The sequence below is a fragment of the Acanthaster planci genome, linkage group LG08, assembly GCF_054643075.1.
Source record: "Acanthaster planci isolate LZ-2023a linkage group LG08, COTS_SCS, whole genome shotgun sequence".
Classification (NCBI taxonomy): Eukaryota; Metazoa; Echinodermata; class Asteroidea; order Valvatida; family Acanthasteridae; genus Acanthaster; species Acanthaster planci.
In genome coordinates, this window is record NC_141784.1 from 7,066,851 (window position 1) to 7,087,357 (window position 20,507).

Sequence of the window (20,507 nt, forward strand, 5' to 3'; positions counted from 1 at the left end):
ACGTGGATGAAATAAAAAGCGCCCCCTACATGCTGCATGTGCATATCATGTCTGTGGTGCATAGGCTGTACGGTCACGTTTTCGTTTCTACGACTGTTCTATTATGTAATCTAAAATGTGCAGTAACTAGCCGTCGCAGGTAGACATACGCCGCAAGCATGCGTTGGCTGCTGGGCATGGGTCGGCCACCTGTGGTCTGCCTAGCAACGCTAATGCATGCAGTAGTGAATGAGCCACGCGCCCAGAGATACCATACAAGTTGCGCAAACATTGCAAGGTGTAAGGAACCGACATAATCCGCTAAGTATGGCAGCTAACTGTGGGTGATGACAGCCAATAGAAAAGTAAACTAAAACTCTAATAACACAGGCAGATAGGGAGAAAGTTTTATGTGAACCAAGAACGTACGACTGATGATTCCTGAGATGGCAAACAGTGGATCTCTCAAGTTGGAACACGACAGTAAGTAGGCATTTTTGCTAGTTGTTGACAAAATGACAGACTTGAGCTTGAGTTGAGGCCTTCCAGTTCCACTTCAGCCTCTTCTCACCTAGTTTGTTTCCATATACGGACGCAAGTAATGATTCCCTGCAGTGACTAATTAGCCTTCAGAAAGCAAAAACATGTCCAGAAAAGTTAAATTTAGGAGGGGAAAAACCAAGTCGTTTACTGTATTATTCACTTAGTTTTTCAGTCCAGTCTCGTATAGGCCTACAGCCCGAGTACTATAGTTCTTTTAGTTCTTTTTCATCAAAATAACTGGAATGGTTTCTGTAAACCTGTGAATGATAAATCTATGATGTAACCTGCTGGCTATTCCTGGCAGCAACTATGAAATATTTCAAACAGCCTCACATTTTTTTAACAATGAAGATCATATCATCACTAATTTACCATGTCACAAATTTTCCTTTGCCCTTTAAATTAGTTAGCATTTCATTAGCCTGCCTGAAGTCTAACTAATAGCTTCATGGATTATCTGTAATACAGTTCACCATTGACTCACAAGAAATTACACTTTGATTGATTGCTGGTGTTTGTACATGTACAAGTAGATACTGGACTATTGAAAAATAATTATGAAACAGAATTTTATAGAAATTATACATGTACATGTACCTCCATGAAAAGAGAAACCTGTCTCTGTGTTGAGTAAACTGCATATATGTACCAGTACATTGCATTATTGAGTTCTCAGAGATCCCTAAGAGCTTGTGGTGTAAATCATTCAATGACAATTTCCCTAATCAGTTTACCTCCCTTTAGAGAACTATCAAGAATCATAAACTTACAGTACAAATTGGACAAGAAATAGAACTGGTGGGAGAGCATGATTCGGTACTGATGCACTCATCATCAACCAGTTTTATTTATTAATTAAATGTGACTAGGACAATTATTTTTTTGTGATTGCCAACCACCGTCACATTATGAAAGTGGACTTGGGCCTTTTATATTACAGAAGTGGATTCTAGTGAGTTGCTTCAATACAAAGTTCATTATTATTGTGGGAGTTACATGGATACAGGTCCCTGTACTCGTTGTGATTTTATGAGAGGTGTTGTAGGAATCACTGGGAGATGATAGTTCAAGGACATTTTTTCAACCATCAGAAGTTCTAAATATTTTGAAATTATGAAAGACGTTAGAGTAACAGTAACAGGTTCTGAAGGTAGAAATCTGTAGAAACATGAATGCATGGTGTTGACAAAGAGGATAAAAATTATTTATAAAAAATAGCTACTCAGTATATTTTGTGGAAAGTGTTGGCTGGTTTCATAAAAAAATGCAGGTTGCCTGGTTTGAGGTAGGACTTTGCCGAATATGGGGATATTCGAATAGTTTTCCAAATTCAAATATTCAAATGCAAAATTCATGAAAACGGAGGAGAATTTCTTTTGTTTTAAATGAGAAAAATTGCACTGTGGAGGCTTGTTTCAAGCAGATTCACATGAAAAGCGACAAAAATCTTACGGTCCAAAAAGTAGATTATTCATTAAAAAATTTCAAAGGACAAGAAGTATTGTTTGTCTCTAAATCTTTTGAAATCGTTGCTGGAGATACTCCTAGACTTGAGAAGCTATTATAGTGATTATAATGTACAATTGTGTGTGTTATTGCAACTGATTTTGTACAAGTACATGTATATGGTTTGTTCATCAACAATCTGCTGGTCTGTACGACCGAATATTTGGATATTAGATCAGATTGAAGATTGAGTATTCAAATAGTGAATTATTCGAATTGACTCAGCCAAAGTGTACATTATAAGATAATTTACAAGTACACGTAATGTAGCTTAGTACTGCATGTACATGTACAGTAGGTATCTGTTTGATATGGGCGTACCAGTACGTGTGTGCATGCATATATGGTAACCTTTTTACCTTTGTGCTAAAATAGCCTGATTTATGGTTCCCCTCAATCCAGTGTATTTCCCCTAGTGCTACAGACATGTGGAAAGGATCATGAGATAATTACAATGATAATGAAATTTTCAGATTTATTGAATCCAGTTAGCAATGATTCCTTGAGTGGAAGCTCAAGCGGATGACTAGGAAGTCTTTCTTGCCTTTATCTGTCATCCCATACAAGACATTTGTACTGTAGCTTGTCAACAGACCTTGTATTGATTTGAAACACAAACGCCAAGTAGGGTTATTGTGTGAAGATACTTTTAGCCTGGTTCAATTTATTCTAGGTTGTCGTAGTGATCAATAAATACATTAACCAGCGCTTGAACAAATCGAACACTTTAGTGCCTTCTGTACGTGTGCAAAAGTTATACATGGAAAAAACTACGTTTACATGGCCTCATTTGTTGATATTTCAGTGATAGTGGGAGGTGGTAATTTGTATTTTAATTAATGGTTCGTCATATAATATTACATTGTTCCAGTGAAAGCAAATCAGACAACATACACACATTTAAAAGACCTGATTACATTGCATCCATATTTACGACTCACTTATTACGAAGGGAATGAATATGTTCTTGGCCCATCTTAAACATGCATTGAAGAGCTGCTCAGGAAAATGGACGCAACTGTGGCTCGGGCATTATCAGCATTCAGCCTTCTGAGCCAGTCTTAAATGTTCATTTTCCTGAACACCCCCCGTCCATTTTATTTTATAGTTGTCCAAGAGAATCTCCTTATATGGACTTGGTGTGCGTGTGTGTGGCAAACCACATGCACACAGACTCTTGACCAATCCGTCTCGTATCCGGGGCCAGCACTTGATTTATGCAGCAGGCATTATCAAATGTTAATGCACAGTCAAGTTGCATGTTGTGAAATAGGGAGACTGTCTGTAAGCAGCTATGGCAGTTCTCAAGTTTTGTTCACAAAAAAGTTTTTCCTTTCCGTTTGCCAGTAACTCCTACAGACATGCCTCAGCTTGGAGTCCTAGATGGAACCCAACCACCCACTAACCAACAGCATCGATTCCAGGGTTTCCCAGCTGGACATTTCTCTGACGTCCGCAAACCCATCACAGGATTTATAGATTATAACAGTCAGCCATTTGACAACTTTCGGAAGAATCAGCACTTTGTTAAAGGTACATTAATATGCAAATATTAAGAATCATGCAAATTGTCCAGGCCGTACTTTCAAGTTTATTTCCCCTGAACTTTTGCTGTTGCAACATGTTTTTGTTTGAAATCACAGATTTTTATTTGAAATCACAAATGTGTGCTTGTGTGGCTGACAAATGATCTAATATGTGTGGTCAGTGACTTTTCATACTTTTGTATTGCTCACAAAGTTATTGTGTAGCCCTGCATGTTCCATCAGTAATTGCTTGTCTACCATATTTTGACATTCCATGTTCCATCGGTAGTAGCTTGTCTACTATATTTTGACATTCCATGTTCCATCAGTAGTAGCTTGTCTACCATATTTTGACATTCCATGTTCCATCAGTAGTAGCTTGTCTACCATATTTTAACATTCTATGTTCCATCAGTAGTAGCTTGTCTACCATATTTTGACATTCCATGTTCCATCGGTAGTAGCTTGTCTACTACATGTATATTTTGACATTCCATGTTCCATCAGTAGTAGCTTGGCTACTATATTTTGACATTCCATGTTCCATCAGTAGTAGCTTGGCTACTATATTTTGACATTCCATGTTCCATCAGTAGTAGCTTGTCCACTATATTTTGACATTCCATGTTCCATCAGTAGTTGCTTGTCTACCATATTTTGACATTCTATGTTCCATCAGTAGTTGCTTGTCTACCATATTTTGACATTCTATGTTCCATCAGTAGTAGCTTGTCTACCATATTTTGACATTCCATGTTCCATCGGTAGTAGCTTGTCTACTATATTTTGACATTCCATGTTCCATCGGTAGTAGCTTGTTCACTATATTTTGACATTCCATGTTCCATCAGTAGTAGCTTGTCTACCATATTTTGACATTCTACATGTATGTTCCATCAGTAGTTGCTTGTCCACCATATTTTGACATTGTCATTAAAACATCATGTAAAAGACATTGATGTTCCTATTACCTTTCACTGCATTTGTCTTGTCTCTTGAGTTTGAAGTACATGTACTGTAAGATGTTAAAATGTAGTTCACTTTTTCCTTCAAACATTGAAATTAGAAGTGGTATGAAGTTGTTCAAGATTACTTATTTAATAAACCAATTCAGTTTCTTTCTGCGTCATGTCAGACATTTATACTTGCATGTTGTCCAAGTGAATATTTCTGGGCTAACACCCAGCACATGACTAACTACTGTACATGTACATTGTAAAGGATATCAGGTTTTGTCAGTTGCACTCTTCATAACTTTGTCATTGTTGGTTCAACTTGTGCATTGTCTTATGCACCTGTTTGTTGGTGACTAACTTAATGTTCTCTCCAATATTAGGATTACCGCCGGGGCTACGTGCTGAAATCCCAACACACCCTACAAAGTTAACTGATACTGAAGATGAACGAACCAATGAGAGTAGGTCACATGATATCAGGGAATTGTGGGGGCCCCCAAAATACACCCTGATAATGTGATCTCCTTGGGTTGAATTCTCGATATACAGCCAGTTCCTACATGTAATTTTCAAATTATTTTAGAAATGAAGGTAGACTGATACATGTAGAAGTTGTAGACATGTAATTTTATTGCTACGAGGGTAATCCAGAAATTAGGGGTCCAAAAGTGTGACATTCTCATGTCCCTGTTAAACCTGACCTTTGTTATTTGGCATGGAAATACATACCACCGTGATTGATTTCAAACTATTATTATATGTTTGGCAAGTAATTTGCATTAATTCATCACTCTCAGAAATTAGAAAATGTGTTCTGAACTTACAAAATTACTTGTCAGATGTAACAGGGACACGAAAAAATACAGACCCCTAATTTTTGGAATCACCCACAAAAGACTTTGCCTTGGAGAAAATGCATCTTCAAAGTATCACAAAATTTGGCCTCAACAAATTGACTATTGGAGAATTTTGTCATATTAATATGCTACTTGTTTGGTTTCCAGGGCAACCAGTGGAGAAAGCAAACAATGGAATTCAGTATGGTTCAGATGGTTTGCCTTTAAATCGATCAGCACCAACACCGAGGAAAACAGTCTTTCTGCTTGAAGACAGAACGTGAGTTGCATGTTGAATCAGAGTTTCTTAGGCAATATGCTCTGAGTTAAGATAGATTCCTTAGAAGTGTACTGGTACCAGAATCTCAGCATCTTTCTTCCTGCCAATAAGCCTCAAGCAGAAGCACCCCCTCATCAGTTGAAAAGAGCTATGTTCGTCGGGACTGTTCATTTTGTTGGTAGTGATGCAGCTGTGGTGCATACATTTCCTAGTTGTTTGTGAACGAGCAAATTTCAGTTCTGACCAAGGGAGCCTCAATCCATTGCTAAGAAAATAGCACCCTTTCTTGGTCTATCTTGATCAGGCCCATTGTTTAAAAATTGAAACGCTTCAGCCATTAAAACAATTGATAAGTGGACATGGGGAATATGGGACTTCTGCGTGCATGTTGGACATCAGTTATGTACACATTTACCATAAAGATGCCTGAGGAATGGAAGGTTGTTTGTGATTGGTTGTACACTAATTAAGCCTGCTTTGGGGGGCTCTCACAAGATAATATGTCTGTTAAAGACTGGTGAGTTAAGCCTCATGCTTGTTTTTTCCATCTTCAGGTCAGCCGAGGAAAAAAAGAGAGTGAGGCAGAAGCGAGAAGCTGATTGGGACATTTCCCAGTCAAAACAGTGGAAAGAAATGACCTACCAACAAGTTCAAGAAGAAAAGCGAAAGGTTAGCATCCACATAATTGGTATTTCACACCTGCTTTTAGGGCTTTGTGATTCTGTGTATAATTGTGAAGATGAAAGAAGGGAATTTGTATTTACTGAAAGCATAAAATAGAAGGGTGGTTGATCTTAGCGAGTCTGTTGCTAGTCCAGCCATTATGTTTCAGACATCAAAAGGAAGCATGACATGTTCTATTACATAAATCTTGTGTTCAGAATCAGTGCATCATTAGAAGTCAGGTTTCAAGACAGTATGTTTAATCTTATGAATTGTGCCAAAGGGTAACGGTACAAGAACATGTAGTCTCTCTGCATTGTTTTCATGTCTCCTTTGGCCTACTACCAGTAATTGGATTTACATGTAATCGTGGCCTGGTGATTTGATTTGTGATCAACTTTAGGCTGACAAGAGTGTGTGCTTCTCAATCACAGTGATGTGGGCGGGTGACATGCATGCATGTATGCGCACCCAGTGTGGGTACAGTCTTTACTTAGGGGTCAGTGCTAGGCACCCAATTTAAACAATCAACTCAGCCCTTTTCCTTTGCCAACAAAGGGCAGTGTGTTACTTGTAAATAGTGCATGTACCGTATTCAACCCTGTTCAGAATCACTGAAATTAGATTCATTCTTATCAGTGTAGGAAGCAGGGATGGCATGTTTTTATGTACTGGTAGCAGGTAGAAATGTCTCTTAAATTTAATGGGAACTCATGATGGCCATGTACACCCACAGGGTTAATGCTTGCGTGATGGGGGATGTGCGGAGTAGGCTCTACCAACATCTGTCATTTTGTACAAAACCTCCCCACCAGCCTCTGTTCTTGGATGTGTCACGGGAAAAGGATGCAAATTATAATCTAAATCTTTCCCTCTAATGACTGTCAGGATCTTCAGATGTTGAAAGATTACAGACCTTGGGGAAGACCTGGAGGAGGTGCTCCTACCAACTCAGAACTGAATTTCCGAAGAACTAGGAATATGGAAGATTCTGTCCTTGGAAATAAAGGAGAACTTCTGGTAAGGAAATACGTTACGTTCATTCAAAAAGTGCACCTGTTAAAGTTATGAAGTAGTTGTTGAACCCAATCACTGATTTACTTGAAGCTTCTCAACTTCTTTTGCGGAGACAAGTCAAGAATTGTTTGCAAGATTTCTTGTTTCCCTTGTATTGCCCAGGCACCCTATTTTTGAGAGTGGTTGGAAAGTGTCATCATCTACCTGTATGTAAATTCCCCCAAAAGTGTTGTTCATAAGGGAACATATGTAGATGTGATTAATCATTGAACTGAAGAATCATTGTTGGGTTGTCTTGATAGCTACAGTATCCAGCCTTTGGCCAGCAAGGTCACGGTGCTCCTTTGAGGACTGACTCTGGTTCACTAAAGACAAGCTTCCGAGCCAATCATGACATTCGCTTCCAACATGGTATGAAGAACATGCAACAGAATGTCCATAATAAACTACGGTATACGCAGCCTCGTAGGAAAGGAGAAGAATACATCAATGACTTAGGTGAGAAACAGAGTGAGATTGCAACAACATTGTTGTCTTTATGTTAGGTATAATAGATTGGATATTCATGGACCGCTAAATCCAGTGATTTCATCACTTTCTACAAATACCTGGAGTTTGGAATTTAGGTTTTGTTAGATTTTTCTCACAAAATTATTGGTCTAGATGTTTTTCTCTACATCTTCATAAACCGAGGGGTTTGAAGTCATTGACAAGTTGGGCCCAATTTCAAAGTGCTGTAAGAGCTAACAAGTATACATGAATGGAGATTTCTATTTACATGTACATGTAGACAACTCTTTCTTTTGGGGTTAAGGTAAGCCTTACTACTTAGCAGTCTCTGTAAAATAGCTGTTAGCACAGAATTAGCTGCTAAGCAACGCTGTGAAATGGGGCCCTACTCTTTGTCAAAACTTGTCATAATTCTTTTCAGTGAAACAAACGCATTGACAGGTAATATAGCGGAGAAAACCACTAGCTTTTACACAATGTAGGTCAGACTGTATTAGGTTAGCTAGCTCAGTTGATTAGAGGGTCATGTCAATAGCTTTCCCTGATATCTTTTCTTAGAATAGTCTATGATGGGCAAATTCCATACAGAAACACATTTTAAGAAATATTTCTGATGTGTGCATATCACTTCTGTTCACAGGGAATTTAGCGCTGGAACAAAGAACTCGGAGAGAAATTGAGAAGCACAGAGAACTTGAAGAGGAAAAAAATACGGTAAAAAAGTGGAAATCTTGGCATTTGTACTCAAAAGTAATTTTTTGATAGCAGTGCTTCACCTCATCCACTTTTCAGATAGAGCACAGCATTGCAAAGTTGGGTGCAATAGCAAAACTCTAACTAATGTAATAGTAATGTTAGCCATTATCATTGCAGTATGATCTTAACCCAATGCATTAGAATTTTCAGAAACATTGGAAAGAGTTCATACAGTATGTTGTTCATCTCTTCAAGTAGCTGTAGAAAGTCTTTGTTTTACAATAATTGTTTCTGTTGGAATCTTTGATATGTAAAGTGGATGATTGTTCCTGTTGGAATCTTTGATATGTACAGTGGAAGTATGATCCTTATGGCAAGCCAGGTGGAAGTGCGCCAATTAAAACAGATTTTTGTTTATTTGAGAGTGGACGTAAGGTCCCACTCAGCCTAAGACATATCTGTAGAAAGCCTATGTTGTTGTACAATGATTGTTTCTATTGGAATCTTTGATATGTAAAGTGGATGATTGTTTCTATTGGAATCTTTGATATGTACAGTGGAAGTATGATCCTTATGGCAAGTCAGGTGGAGGTGCACCAATTAAAACAGATTCAGGTGAGAAGATTCTGCAGACAGGTTCACTTGAAACTGTGTGATATTACACTCAGGTGTAACTGAGGGTTGGTGTAGGGACCCTGAATGTTGTGGGCACACGACAAAGACCCCAATCTAGTCCAAAATTTCTGAACAAAAAGGGTCCTAAGAACATGGTGCTGGCCTTCCTTCACCCTCTGATGGAGAAAATGTGAAAGTTAGCATTTGGTTTCGGAAATGTCCGAGGCATATTTTTTGTTGAAAGCTTGGGGAAAAATGTTTTGTTCAGGTGAACATGTTTCCTGTTTCAAGATGCTCCCAGAATAATGCAAACTGAGGATGGCCAATGTTTTTTTTTAATGGAACACTCCTAGGGACTCATATGAATATCTCCTAAGTGAAAAACCGTAATAGCACCTGTCTTGTGCTCGTAATCATTATTGTAGCTTTTGACCGTCTTCCAGGCTCTTTGGAGGAATAAACTGGGCTGATTGTCTTGTGTATTTCTCAAGGAAAGTGTAGCAACTCAAAGCCAAAAAGTCAGGGTTTATGAGCGAAAATTTTATTGGCTGTTTGTTGTTATGACAGGAAGAGCCTTGGCTGGACGACAACGTACTCTGGTGAAGGATAGCTATGAATTAAGAGAAGTTGAACAGAAACAAGAACGTAAACGACGACTTAGTGAAGGTGAGTGCTTACAAGGGATGTTAACTGCTAAACGACGACTTAGTGAAGGTGAGTGCTTACAAGGGATGTGAACTGCTAAATGACGACTTAGTGGAGGTGAGTGCTTACAAGGGATGTTAACTGCTAAACGACGACTTAGTGGAGGTGAGTGCTTACAAGGGATGTAAACTACTAAACGACGACTTAGTGAAGGTGAGTGCTTACAAGGGATGTGAACTACTAAACGACGACTTAGTGGAGGTGAGTGCTTACAAGGGATGTGAACTACTAAACGACAACTTAGTGGAGGTGAGTGCTTACAAGGGATGTGAACTACTAAACGACAACTTAGTGGAGGTGAGTGCTTACAAGGGATGTGAACTACTAAACGACAACTTAGTGGAGGTGAGTGCTTACAAGGGATGTGAACTACTAAATGACAACTTAGTGAAGGTGAGTGCTTACAAGGGATGTGAACTACTAAACGACGACTTAGTGAAGGTGAGTGCTTACAAGGGATGTAAACTACTAGCCTAGTGTGTTTACTTAGATATGGCTTATCTTTAATACTTGATGGATATTACAATAGTTGTGAAAATTAATCAATCTATAGATGGAGTATTTTGTAAGATGTACAGAATGTACTGGTGTACTGTGTACAGCCATTGTAATTTCCTTCTCTAATTACATTTTGATTGGATTTCTGTATGAAACTCCACCGTGGAAATGCTGTCAAATCTCGATACGAAGAAAAGTGTTTAACACACCACTGTTGTAAACAAACTGAATCCCAATTTCTTGAATTCTTGTGTTTTTCTTTGCTTTTCCCACTTCTTTTGTAACAAAGTTCTTATTATAACAAAATTCATCTGGTCCCTGCACATTTATTATACTGAGAGTTGACTGTATTTGTAATTAACATCAAATGATAAAAGCCAACACTTTTTGTTTGTTATTGTCCTGCTACTGATAGGTTCTGGGACTGGAAAGCCAACAGATGTAAGTTTCATTTGTCTAGTTATCAGTGTGAATGGTTTCATCATGAGTCTGTCATTTCTTTTTCTTTTTGTTAATCAAACTGTTGTAATTTCTATACTACATGAACTTCTAAAGTGCAGAAGACCTATAGTTTGATATAACGTACATTGACTGATCAAAACTGTTAAATCTTCACTGCAGGTGACTACCATTTCTTTAATGCAAGCTCGTACTACTTATTGTGTTGTAATGTTTTGGCCCTTTAGGTTGAAGGCTATAACCCATGGGGTAAAGGGAGCGGAGTGCCAGAGAGAGATGAAGCTGGCAATGTCAGACGATACAAATGGACAGACGGGAATAATGTGCCTGAATTTGTGGATCCTAACGTTAAGGTAAAGACAAAGGAGTAATGCAGCTTTTACTATTCCATTTTGTGAGTTGGAGTGAGAAAAAAAATTGTTGTGTTGAAGTATAATAAACCCCCCAAAAAGGTGACCAATTATTGGTCACCTTTTTTTTGGTTTGGGGAATTTTTTAAAAGATTAAAAAGGTATGAAAATTGTTGGAAGAAATGTTTACTTGAAAAAACCCTGCTTTCTTGACTACAAGAGAAGTTTTTGTGGATGTTGAAGCTCTGAGCTGCCTGGAGTGGACTGACCTTATCCAATGTGATACAATCTACCGGTATCTTTTCATGAAACTTGAGCAATAGACTAACCTGACCATTGAAAGTCAGAGGATAACCTAATACTATTGCTGTTGTTTGTTTGTATGACAGGGTGTTTCCTTGGAGACAAACCCTATTGGAGGCGGGGGACACAGAGTGGATGCTAAAGGAGAAAAGATGACCAGGTTACCGCAGACCCTTGTCCATGACCAAAACTCTGGAGGTAATGTATCCAACCCGTCAGAGCAGAGACAATTGATTGCAGCATTTAATAAGACCGTTGTAAAGGCAGCTTTTGTTAAATAGAACATCAAGCTAAATGATATCAAGTTACAAAATGGATTTATGTTCAGCGTTGGGGCAGACAGCTTGAGAACAAGTGCCATCAAGAACCAATGACCACTAAAGTACAGCAAATGTACTGCATTGGATGTTGGTGTAACACAGTTGTTTCAGGCTATTGAGTGTGTTTCAATATTTGATCTTAACAGGACCATTGAGAGATTCCCATCGGCATGCAGGTATCCCAACTTCAATCACTTTGCATGCAGTGTTTCCATATCATCTTCACAGCTTTCCATCCCTTTTTGGCACCGTTCTCTGTACTTTAATACTAATAACAGCTGCACCTGTCTTCAAACCAACATTATGTATTTGTCAAGTGTGTTCTTTGTCATTTGCATATGATGCTGTTGCCTAGTAACAATGTGTCTTCTTTTGTTCATGCATGTTCACTATGTCCGATAATAATGCTGACTATGTTTGTCATATTCAGTGTTTGTGTGTCTGCATATGCTGATTGACATCTGCTTTGTAGTAAACCACTACTGGCAGATTTCCGAATCATTTCAATAGACAAAGCTTTGTCATAATTTTCTGAGCATGTGTCAAATGGTTGATTGAGTAAGTGTGACTTCTGCAAATACTAACATGGATATGTCATAGTTCTCTACTGATCCACAGTTTATGGTAAATTTTCATTGTTTTCCAAATCACATTTTCATTTCAGCAGGTACTGATGTGAACAGTCTCGGTGTGCTAATTACTCTATGTAAATTATTTTTACTCACTGTGTTTACTCACTGCAACTTAATGTCTGAGGTCCATTATTTCACAGAGCTGAGACAAAGTAAAACGTGCTACTCCAATATACAGTATTGAAGTGAATACATCATGCGCACTCTTATGAGTGTAAAAGACATCAGTGTCAGAACCAGTGTGTGAACCAACATATGCACCTATTCCTTTCATTTGCACTGCACTTCGTGGTTTGAAATGACGTCACTCTTTGGTATTCATCATTTGCTAAGCTTGATTTGGCTGAGAATTAAACAGTAGGCATTGCATGGAGCTTTGGCAAGTTAGCTTAACAATAATTTTATGTTTACCGATTTTCTGTTGGAAACAGTTCCAAATAACTGGACCCAGAAGGTTCTTCCCGTGTTTTTTTTCTTTGTTGTTCAAAGTTGAGGTTTCATATTGACAAGTTAAATTAAAAACACTAAAAGATGTTTCATGGGTTCCTGTCTGAAATGGGCCAGACTAACGTGGTAAAGATCTAATCCGTGCTCTAGACAAAATTCAGATGTGGCCTGCTTTTTTTGCAGATGTTATGTGTTCATGTGATCATGGTGGGTGTACCTATAATGAATTGCATTGTGTAGTCGCATTGCACAAATGGACAGGAATCCCAATGATAAAAATATGCTTGTTCCACAGATTTACAAGAGTGCTAGTGAGGGACAAACCAGACATTTGTTGGGAATTTAATACAAGAATTTTCTTTGGAGATGGAGTTTGCTATACTTCACCCTTTATTAGAGTATTACTTCTTGTACTTGATTGTTCACTAATCCATTATTCTCCCCCCCCCTCCTTATGTCCACCCAGAGCCTCTGGCTCGTGACCCTTCAGATGTACCCCGGCAACCAGGGGAATACAATCCATGGGGCAGACCAGGAAATGGTGCCCCCATCATTGATGAAGGAGGTAACATCATTGCCATGAATCGAGGCAAAGCTGAACAAGATAAGATGGGCCTTAAACCACCAAAACCTGAGGAACAGATGGCCAAGAAAGAATATCTTAACCAACTAAGTAAGTCTGTAGTTGCTCTTATGGGGGAGGGGCTTCACATGTATGTGTGACTGGGTCAGGGCCAACTAATTGCCTTTGCTAACAAGGGAATTCCCCATGAATGATCACCAGTCTTAGAAAGACAGTTCATGAGCAAAGATTCTCTTCAGGATATATAAATGAGTATTGGCCCAAATTTCTTATTCTAGTGGGCCCTGAACCCCATGCTGGTTGAAAGTCTTTGCGCTTTGCATGAGAAACAACCAAGCGGCCCGGGGCTATTGCAGAGTTGTGATAAATTGGTCCAATATTGCCGTAACAAAATGGCATTGATGCACATGTAGTTTTACAGTAAATACATTTTGTGCCCAGAAATGCCTACAGCAGTTCTATCTTTAATTGGCGCAAAATGTGGTTTGGAATCCTCAATTTCAACTAGCTAATTAAGTTATTTTGTGATGGAATGTATATTTGAAAAGTTTCCTTTGAGCAAATTTGCTGCCCACTTTTAGCTGGTACAATTTTAAATTGCTCATGAAAAAATTTAAGCTACTATGTAAAAGGTAAGTATTGTATGTGCAAGAGCATAGTTCATGTGTAGTTATCATTTTATCCTATAAGAGTAAGCTCATTATCATTATTTCAATGTGTGTTAATCGTGCTTGAGAAAAATTACTTTTTGCATTTAAATATAGAATGCTTAGTACTTTTGGAAAAGGGTGTTCAATGATTTTCTTTTTGTCACCAACAGAGAAAGAGATTGAAGACCAGCATCATCAGCGTGATATAGAGACGGAGGAGATCCGTAAACCTGCCACAGAAGTTGCTGATTGGATACGCACTAAGGAGATTGGTTATCCCAAGAGAGATCCAGTGACAAGAGCCATACTGCCAGTACATTACAAACAGACATCTGATGTTACTGCTCAAGTAAGTAATAATGGCTGGCATGGCTTGCAATCCTAGAAGTTGGATGCGCATGAATTTGTGAACCAGCCAGGAATATTTTCAGAGAAAAGCGATCAAACGTTTGGGTCATCTTGACATAGTTTTTCTCTATGTACTAACTAGTCCTATCTGTTTCCAATAAATAACAATTGCCTGGGACAAATGTAGAGAATCACTCCTTTGTTTGTGTTAATTTGTTGACCCTGAATCAAATTGTGGCCCTGTTTTGGTTAAGTGACTGAAACTCACCTGATTGGATACCTGTCATCCCATTTCAGTTGTCTTGGCTTAAATAATGACAGTAAAACATATGTATTGTCATGAAGGGTATTCAGTGTAGGAACACACATGCCGTGGGTGGCAGTGAGCTCTTGAGCAGCAGTTACAAGATTCCAGGTTCAATTCCTTTCAGTCAAAGTATTCTTTCTTAAGAAGATTCTGCTTTGTAACTTGAACAGAGAATGGATATCCGTCGACCGATTGGTAATCAATTGGAATATCAGAGTGACTTGGAACGTCAAGCTCAAGAGAGATACCAGGCTCATCAGGCTAAGAAACAAGAGTCTAGAGATCTCTCAGCACATGTAAGCATCACACTTGATAGGATCAACTCTTACTTAGGAACAATTTCAAAAGTTTTCTGCATAATTTTTTAAGACGTTTAAAAGAGAGTGGCACATTTTTGGGCAAAATGCTGAAACTTTTGAATGGTCCAATATAGTCCAAATAAAAGTCCTTAGTTATTTAGTATTCAAGACAAGTGGGCATTGTATCAGATGTTTTGAAGAGGCTTCAGAATTTGCATCCAAAGTAGAGAACCACCTTGCAGATCAATTTGCTCAACTTTACTGTTATGAATTGTTATGGATTGTATTTCAAAGTGCGACAGTGCACTATGGAGATGATTTCAAAGAGAGAAGGAGCCTTTAAAAAACAAGTGTACTTGCCATAAAGGCTTTGTGGCAACATCCTCCTGTTGTGATGAGAAAAGAGAAGTTAGACTGTCACTGAGCCAATCTGCTGCCAATGTCAAGACCTCATTGGTCAGCAGCCATTTATATTTGTAGGCAAGTATCTGCTTGTCAAAGAGCAGTGGTGTATTCGAGTCCATCACAACCCTTTCACAAGTCCTTTCACAAGTCCCCTCACAATGCCAGTCTTAAGTAACGGTAAACAATGACAAACAATTACTTTTGTCCCAGCTAATTTGAAAAGCTTGTGAACTGGCTTTACCACTTGCTGCCAGGTGGAATTTGAAGTTGCATGACGTAAAACCGGGAGAGTTTCAAGATTTTCCATTTTCAAAATTCTTCAAAAATTCATCGCTTCATTTACTGGACGTTTACACCCACATGAATAACTGTCTGGTGACTATATGTACTCTAATCTGACAGACAACATCTATTGACCCGGAGTATTTCAGCCAGGCCTGCCGCCTTGTAAAAAAGAGCCTAGATTGTGCATTGTTATGTAACTTTCTTTTGTTTCCAAAACTGGCACAGTGTGCTTCTGGTGTCTTTTCAATAGGAGCCAGATTAGCGTGCAGCGGTATTGTATCGCTCATTGCTGGAGCACTGGAGAGCTTTTGTCCCCGGTGGTAATCCGCTCATGCTGAATTCCACAAACAGTGGTGTATAATCTCTCAAAATAAGGACGGATTTCCTCCGCTACTGACAACTGAAAAAAATGTTGGCAATTCCCAGCAGCTCGGTCTTTTGTGCTGAGCACAGTCTTTTGTTACAAGGCCCAGCTTTTTTGTCCGGTTTCAGGCTCCCCGGTTTTGTGTATAAAGCCTATGTGCCCGAAAACGGGCTCCACGGCAGCATATGGTTAAGACAGAATGAGTTATGATGGACTTGATCTGGAGTTACAGGGACTTGTGATGGACTCAAATACAACACTGTCTAAGAGTAAGATTTGATGTACTGAATCTCGTAGCCTAGATGTTGAGCTATAAGCAAGATCAATTATACAGCCATAATGTAAAGGTTGTAAATCTATTGGTTTTTCATCTTTCGATCACAGCATCATGAGAACTTTAACCGTCTGTGGGGTCGTCCAGGGCATGGTGCCCCAGTTGATGATATTGACCATAAACGTCACACTCTAGACACGGAGAAAGGCAAGCAGGTAAGGCTGATCATATGTCATTGTATTTCAACAATCAGACATGCTAGTCATTACTCTATCATAATCATGGTTTACGTTGAGATTATCATGACATACTGACATGTCAAAACAAAATGCCTCCTTATATTACACCTTTAGTTCTGCCTCATCTTTGCATAACTATATGCTTCTAATCTTTGCGGCCATGCATTTTTTCCCCCCAATTTCATGCAAAAGTGGAAAGTGGTTGTGCCATTACTGACATCATCGTTATTCATAATTCATGAAGAAAAAGGTTTTCCAAAATTGAAAGTTGAAGAAGTACAGTAGTATTACGTTTTAAAGTGCAAGTGGAAATCAATGGTCACGATGCTACATGTTGTTTTCACTGTTTTTCGCCAAACATCAGTTTTAAGAACATGTTTATGTTTTGGAATAATGATGACATTGGTAACAAGATGATCAGTGTTCACCTTTACGTGGAGTTACCCTTCTCCAATTATGTTCCTTACCTTATTTATTCTGGGCTATCAATTTTATAATCAGTATTGATTCACATCGCTATGTCTGGTGTCATTACTTACCACTTAGACACTGCAAACTTTGGACATTTCAGTCTTGGCATGAGCATTATGGTAGCTAAATTATTTTTAATTACATTTTTAATAAATTTCTGCCAAAACAGCCCTGTCCCATCAATCAAGCATGTCATCACAGTTATAAAGTACTGTTTTGAAAGTATAACTTTCTGTAGGTCTCATGAATAATATCTCAAATTCTGTTTTCTTGGTATTTTGCTTTGCCTCTACTTCTTTGCTGCTTTCTTCCTAACATGCTGCTTATTAACAGGATGACCTTTCCCTACAACCACCCTGGAACCAACCTCATGGTACTAAGCTCGTCAAGAAACCCTGGGCTCGTACTACAGCCCTGGAGAATCGATTTAAGCCAGACTCTGAGCAGAACCTGGCCCGGGTAGGGATTGCTTGCACCCCCCACCTTCCATCTCCTTTCCTAACATTCACCTGAAGTACCTCCTCTCAGCAGATTACAACTTGAGTGATTGAGTACACTGGTTGCAGTGAAGTACTACAATGAGCACAGACATTATATGAACATTGAAGTCACTTTACCACTGTTCAGATTAAAAACACACTGATATGTAGATTATCTTGTATTGAGTTGGAATTTGAGGACAGAAATTTCATGACTGACAACTGCTTACTTGGCTAAAATTTGGTTGCATTGTCCACATGAAACTCAATTTTGTTGCATGTGTAATAACCATAAGAATGCTGTCAAGAGAGGAATATAATAATTGACAGCTATGGATAAACATGTAACACAACAATACATTTTGAGGAATTGGACTTTTGGCATCCACTGTTGGGTATCTTAATGCATACACTAATACACTTATTTTGAAAAGAAATTCATATCTTTATTTCTAATTTTGTCATATCTTACAATCCAAACTTCACTGTGATCACTTGATAATCCATTCAGGTTCTATTATGAAATCTTACTATTTGTCATTTTGTTGTGAAGACTTGTAGTCTTCAAGAATCTCACTGCATGAGTTTGAATTTAACTACCACTGTCAATTAACTTTGTACATAACAAGCAGGACAACTCTTCCTGATGAAAACCAGCATGTATCTTTCCGTTGAGCTGACAAATTCTTTGAATAAGCTTATAGTGAGAGAATGATTTGCCAGTTTTGAAATTGAAAGCTCACATTCTGTAGCAAAGAACAGAGTATGTTTTCTTAAGTATCAAATTCAGTGAGTTTTCTCTGTCAAGGAAAACACAAACGTAAGACAGATGTCTAAATTCACAAACTCAGTTGCTGGTGTGACATAATCAACAATTCATTTAATGATAGCTGAAGATATACAGCTGAGATTGGACATTGGATTCCTTACAATGTTGGTTTTACTTAATCATCCAGAGTGAATTAATTAAACCAGTCTTTGAGGCATTCCAGCTGACTGTCCGTTACCTGCTGCTCCTGCTAAACAGCAAATGATATTGAACACATCGAAAACTGGAGGTTAAATACATGTAGCTCACGAACAGTATGACTTCAAATTTGTTGTAGATTACTGAACATTGTTTGTGAATTTGTATCTCTGTTTTTCTTTTACACAGGAAGAGTATTGTGTCCGAGCTCCCTGGGCTTCCCTCTAGCTCATCGCCTCAGATCCAGTCAGTTTTTCCTTCATAACCAAAGAATTCTAACAATATATTGTATTCTTGGGAAAAATCCCATCAATTCCGGTCGGCATTATCCGTCCATTAACTGCACAAGTTTGAATGTCTACTTTATGCACAAAATGTATTGCTATATAGTTGCATTTATCATTTTATTTTACTTTACAAATTGTCAAGTTACCCCACCTGCTACGTTTTCACATCATGTGTCATGCTAAATTTGTCATAGCACCTGCTACGTTTTCACATCATGTGTCATGCTAAATTTGTCATAGCACCTGCTACGTTTTCACATCATGTGTCATGCTAAATTTGTCATAGTCCTATATTTTTAGGTTTTGTACAGTTTCTTGATCTGATTTGGAGGCCTACTTTCTCTTTAAAGTTATTTACATGTATGTGTTACTATTGTAAACTGCAATTTATATATGATGATGTAAAAACTTATATTTTATGGTAAGAAACATTTGGAAAAGCATAACACCGAAGCACCATGATGAAAACATTTTAAAAGATTGTTGTAACTGTCCAAAATCCACTGGCAAGTGTAAAGAATGTGATGCCTCAGAAATTCTAACAATAATGTAACAGTTGCCAAATGATTGTGTGAAAATTATCTAACATCAAAGATGGATACACTTAAAAGAATCAAATCACAGTATTGACTGTTCTTGGAATCTCAGGGCATTTGTACAGTGTATACGTTGAGTGAACTTTGAAGATTTGTTTCTGTAATAACTAAATTTTAAACGCAAGGTTTCGGGAAATAGGATATCTTGTGGAAATATTTCATTTATTTGTGGTTGATGGTGAGTTATGCCATCAAGTTTTGTCTTTGCATGAAATTTGTTTGTTTTTCAATTTTTGTAAAGCAGATATCTATGGGGCAATATCTGAGAGGCTTATGTGCATGAATAAAGTAACTTTTTTGTAACATTTTGTTGAAGTTTATGTCGTCTTGCCAGCCATGTTCAGTTCAGTGTTTGAAATACATTGAAGTTTTGTTTCACATCTTCCATTACCGTTTTATTTTGTCTGATGCTGTAGGTCTTCGCTTTGTAAACATTTACAGAGTAATCCATTTGCAACTGAAATTGCCTCTGGGAGGTACTCTAGTCTTGCACCCTTTCAAGTTATCTTTACAGTGGCTTGTTTTTTTTAATTGAATGCTGACATTGCTATGAGTCAGACCTGTACAGATGGATGTGCCTATGATATCTAAGCTGAAGTTTACAAGTGTATCAGTTTTCCTTATGAAATTAATTTGCTTACATTTTACTATTTTCAGATATAGATCAGTGTAACTTTTTTACCTCCCAATTTTTCACATCCGTTTTATCAACATTTTGATTCTTTTCTAATATGAACATATTAATAAGGCTGATATTTCATTTTGGTTGATGTGTAATAAATTTCATATTATTGCAAAAGAAGTATTTTTGCGAGTTAGATTTATGTTACTGCTGAGAAGTTTATCCGACCATGGTGTCCCTGTGCTTACGTTTTTGTTACTGATGCAAACGTAATCATTTTGGCAAAATGCCAGTTCCCAAATTCAGGATAAAACATACACTGCCCAAATGAAAGCTGTAGACAATGCAATAAACATCCTTTGTCAAGCCAGCTTGAAATAAATGCTTCTTGAAGCTTTGTGTGGTGGGTTGTAAACAGACGTGTGGGTTTATCGCGAAATTGCTCTCTTGCAAGGAAGTGACATGGAGAGCTCTCATTTCAAAGTGTGCT

At 38.1% G+C, this 20,507-nt stretch overlaps 1 protein-coding gene across 4 annotated transcripts; it reads left to right on the forward strand.

Moving 5' to 3' along the window:
• Nucleotides 1-186: 186 nt before the first annotated feature.
• LOC110987773 (uncharacterized) lies at nt 187-20,197 on the forward strand. Of its 4 annotated transcripts, XM_087140573.1 has the most exons (20): nt 187-462; nt 3,376-3,561; nt 4,891-4,971; nt 5,515-5,626; nt 6,181-6,295; nt 7,178-7,309; nt 7,609-7,804; nt 8,457-8,530; nt 9,070-9,127; nt 9,695-9,793; nt 10,746-10,771; nt 11,017-11,142; nt 11,529-11,640; nt 11,909-11,938; nt 13,308-13,514; nt 14,245-14,423; nt 14,900-15,025; nt 16,467-16,571; nt 17,400-17,525; nt 18,702-20,197. In XM_087140573.1, the coding sequence occupies exons 1-20, from the start codon at nt 414-416 to the stop codon at nt 18,738-18,740; spliced, it is 2,178 nt and encodes a 725-aa protein (XP_086996699.1). In that variant the 5' UTR covers nt 187-413; the 3' UTR covers nt 18,741-20,197. The 4 variants fall into 4 exon arrangements, with proteins under 4 accessions (XP_086996699.1, XP_086996702.1, XP_086996700.1 ...); XM_087140576.1 differs by lacking the exon at nt 17,400-17,525; XM_087140574.1 differs by lacking the exon at nt 11,909-11,938.
• Nucleotides 20,198-20,507: the final 310 nt, after the last annotated feature.

Coding starts and splice junctions, on each gene's coding strand:
- LOC110987773 (XM_087140573.1), top strand. CDS start 414: ATGATTCCTGAGATGGCAAACAGTGGATCTCTCAAGTTGGAACACGAC. Junction 6,296..7,177: donor TTCAAGAAGAAAAGCGAAAG/GTTAGCATCCAC, acceptor AATGACTGTCAG/GATCTTCAGATGTTGAAAGA. Junction 16,572..17,399: donor ACACGGAGAAAGGCAAGCAG/GTAAGGCTGATC, acceptor GCTTATTAACAG/GATGACCTTTCCCTACAACC.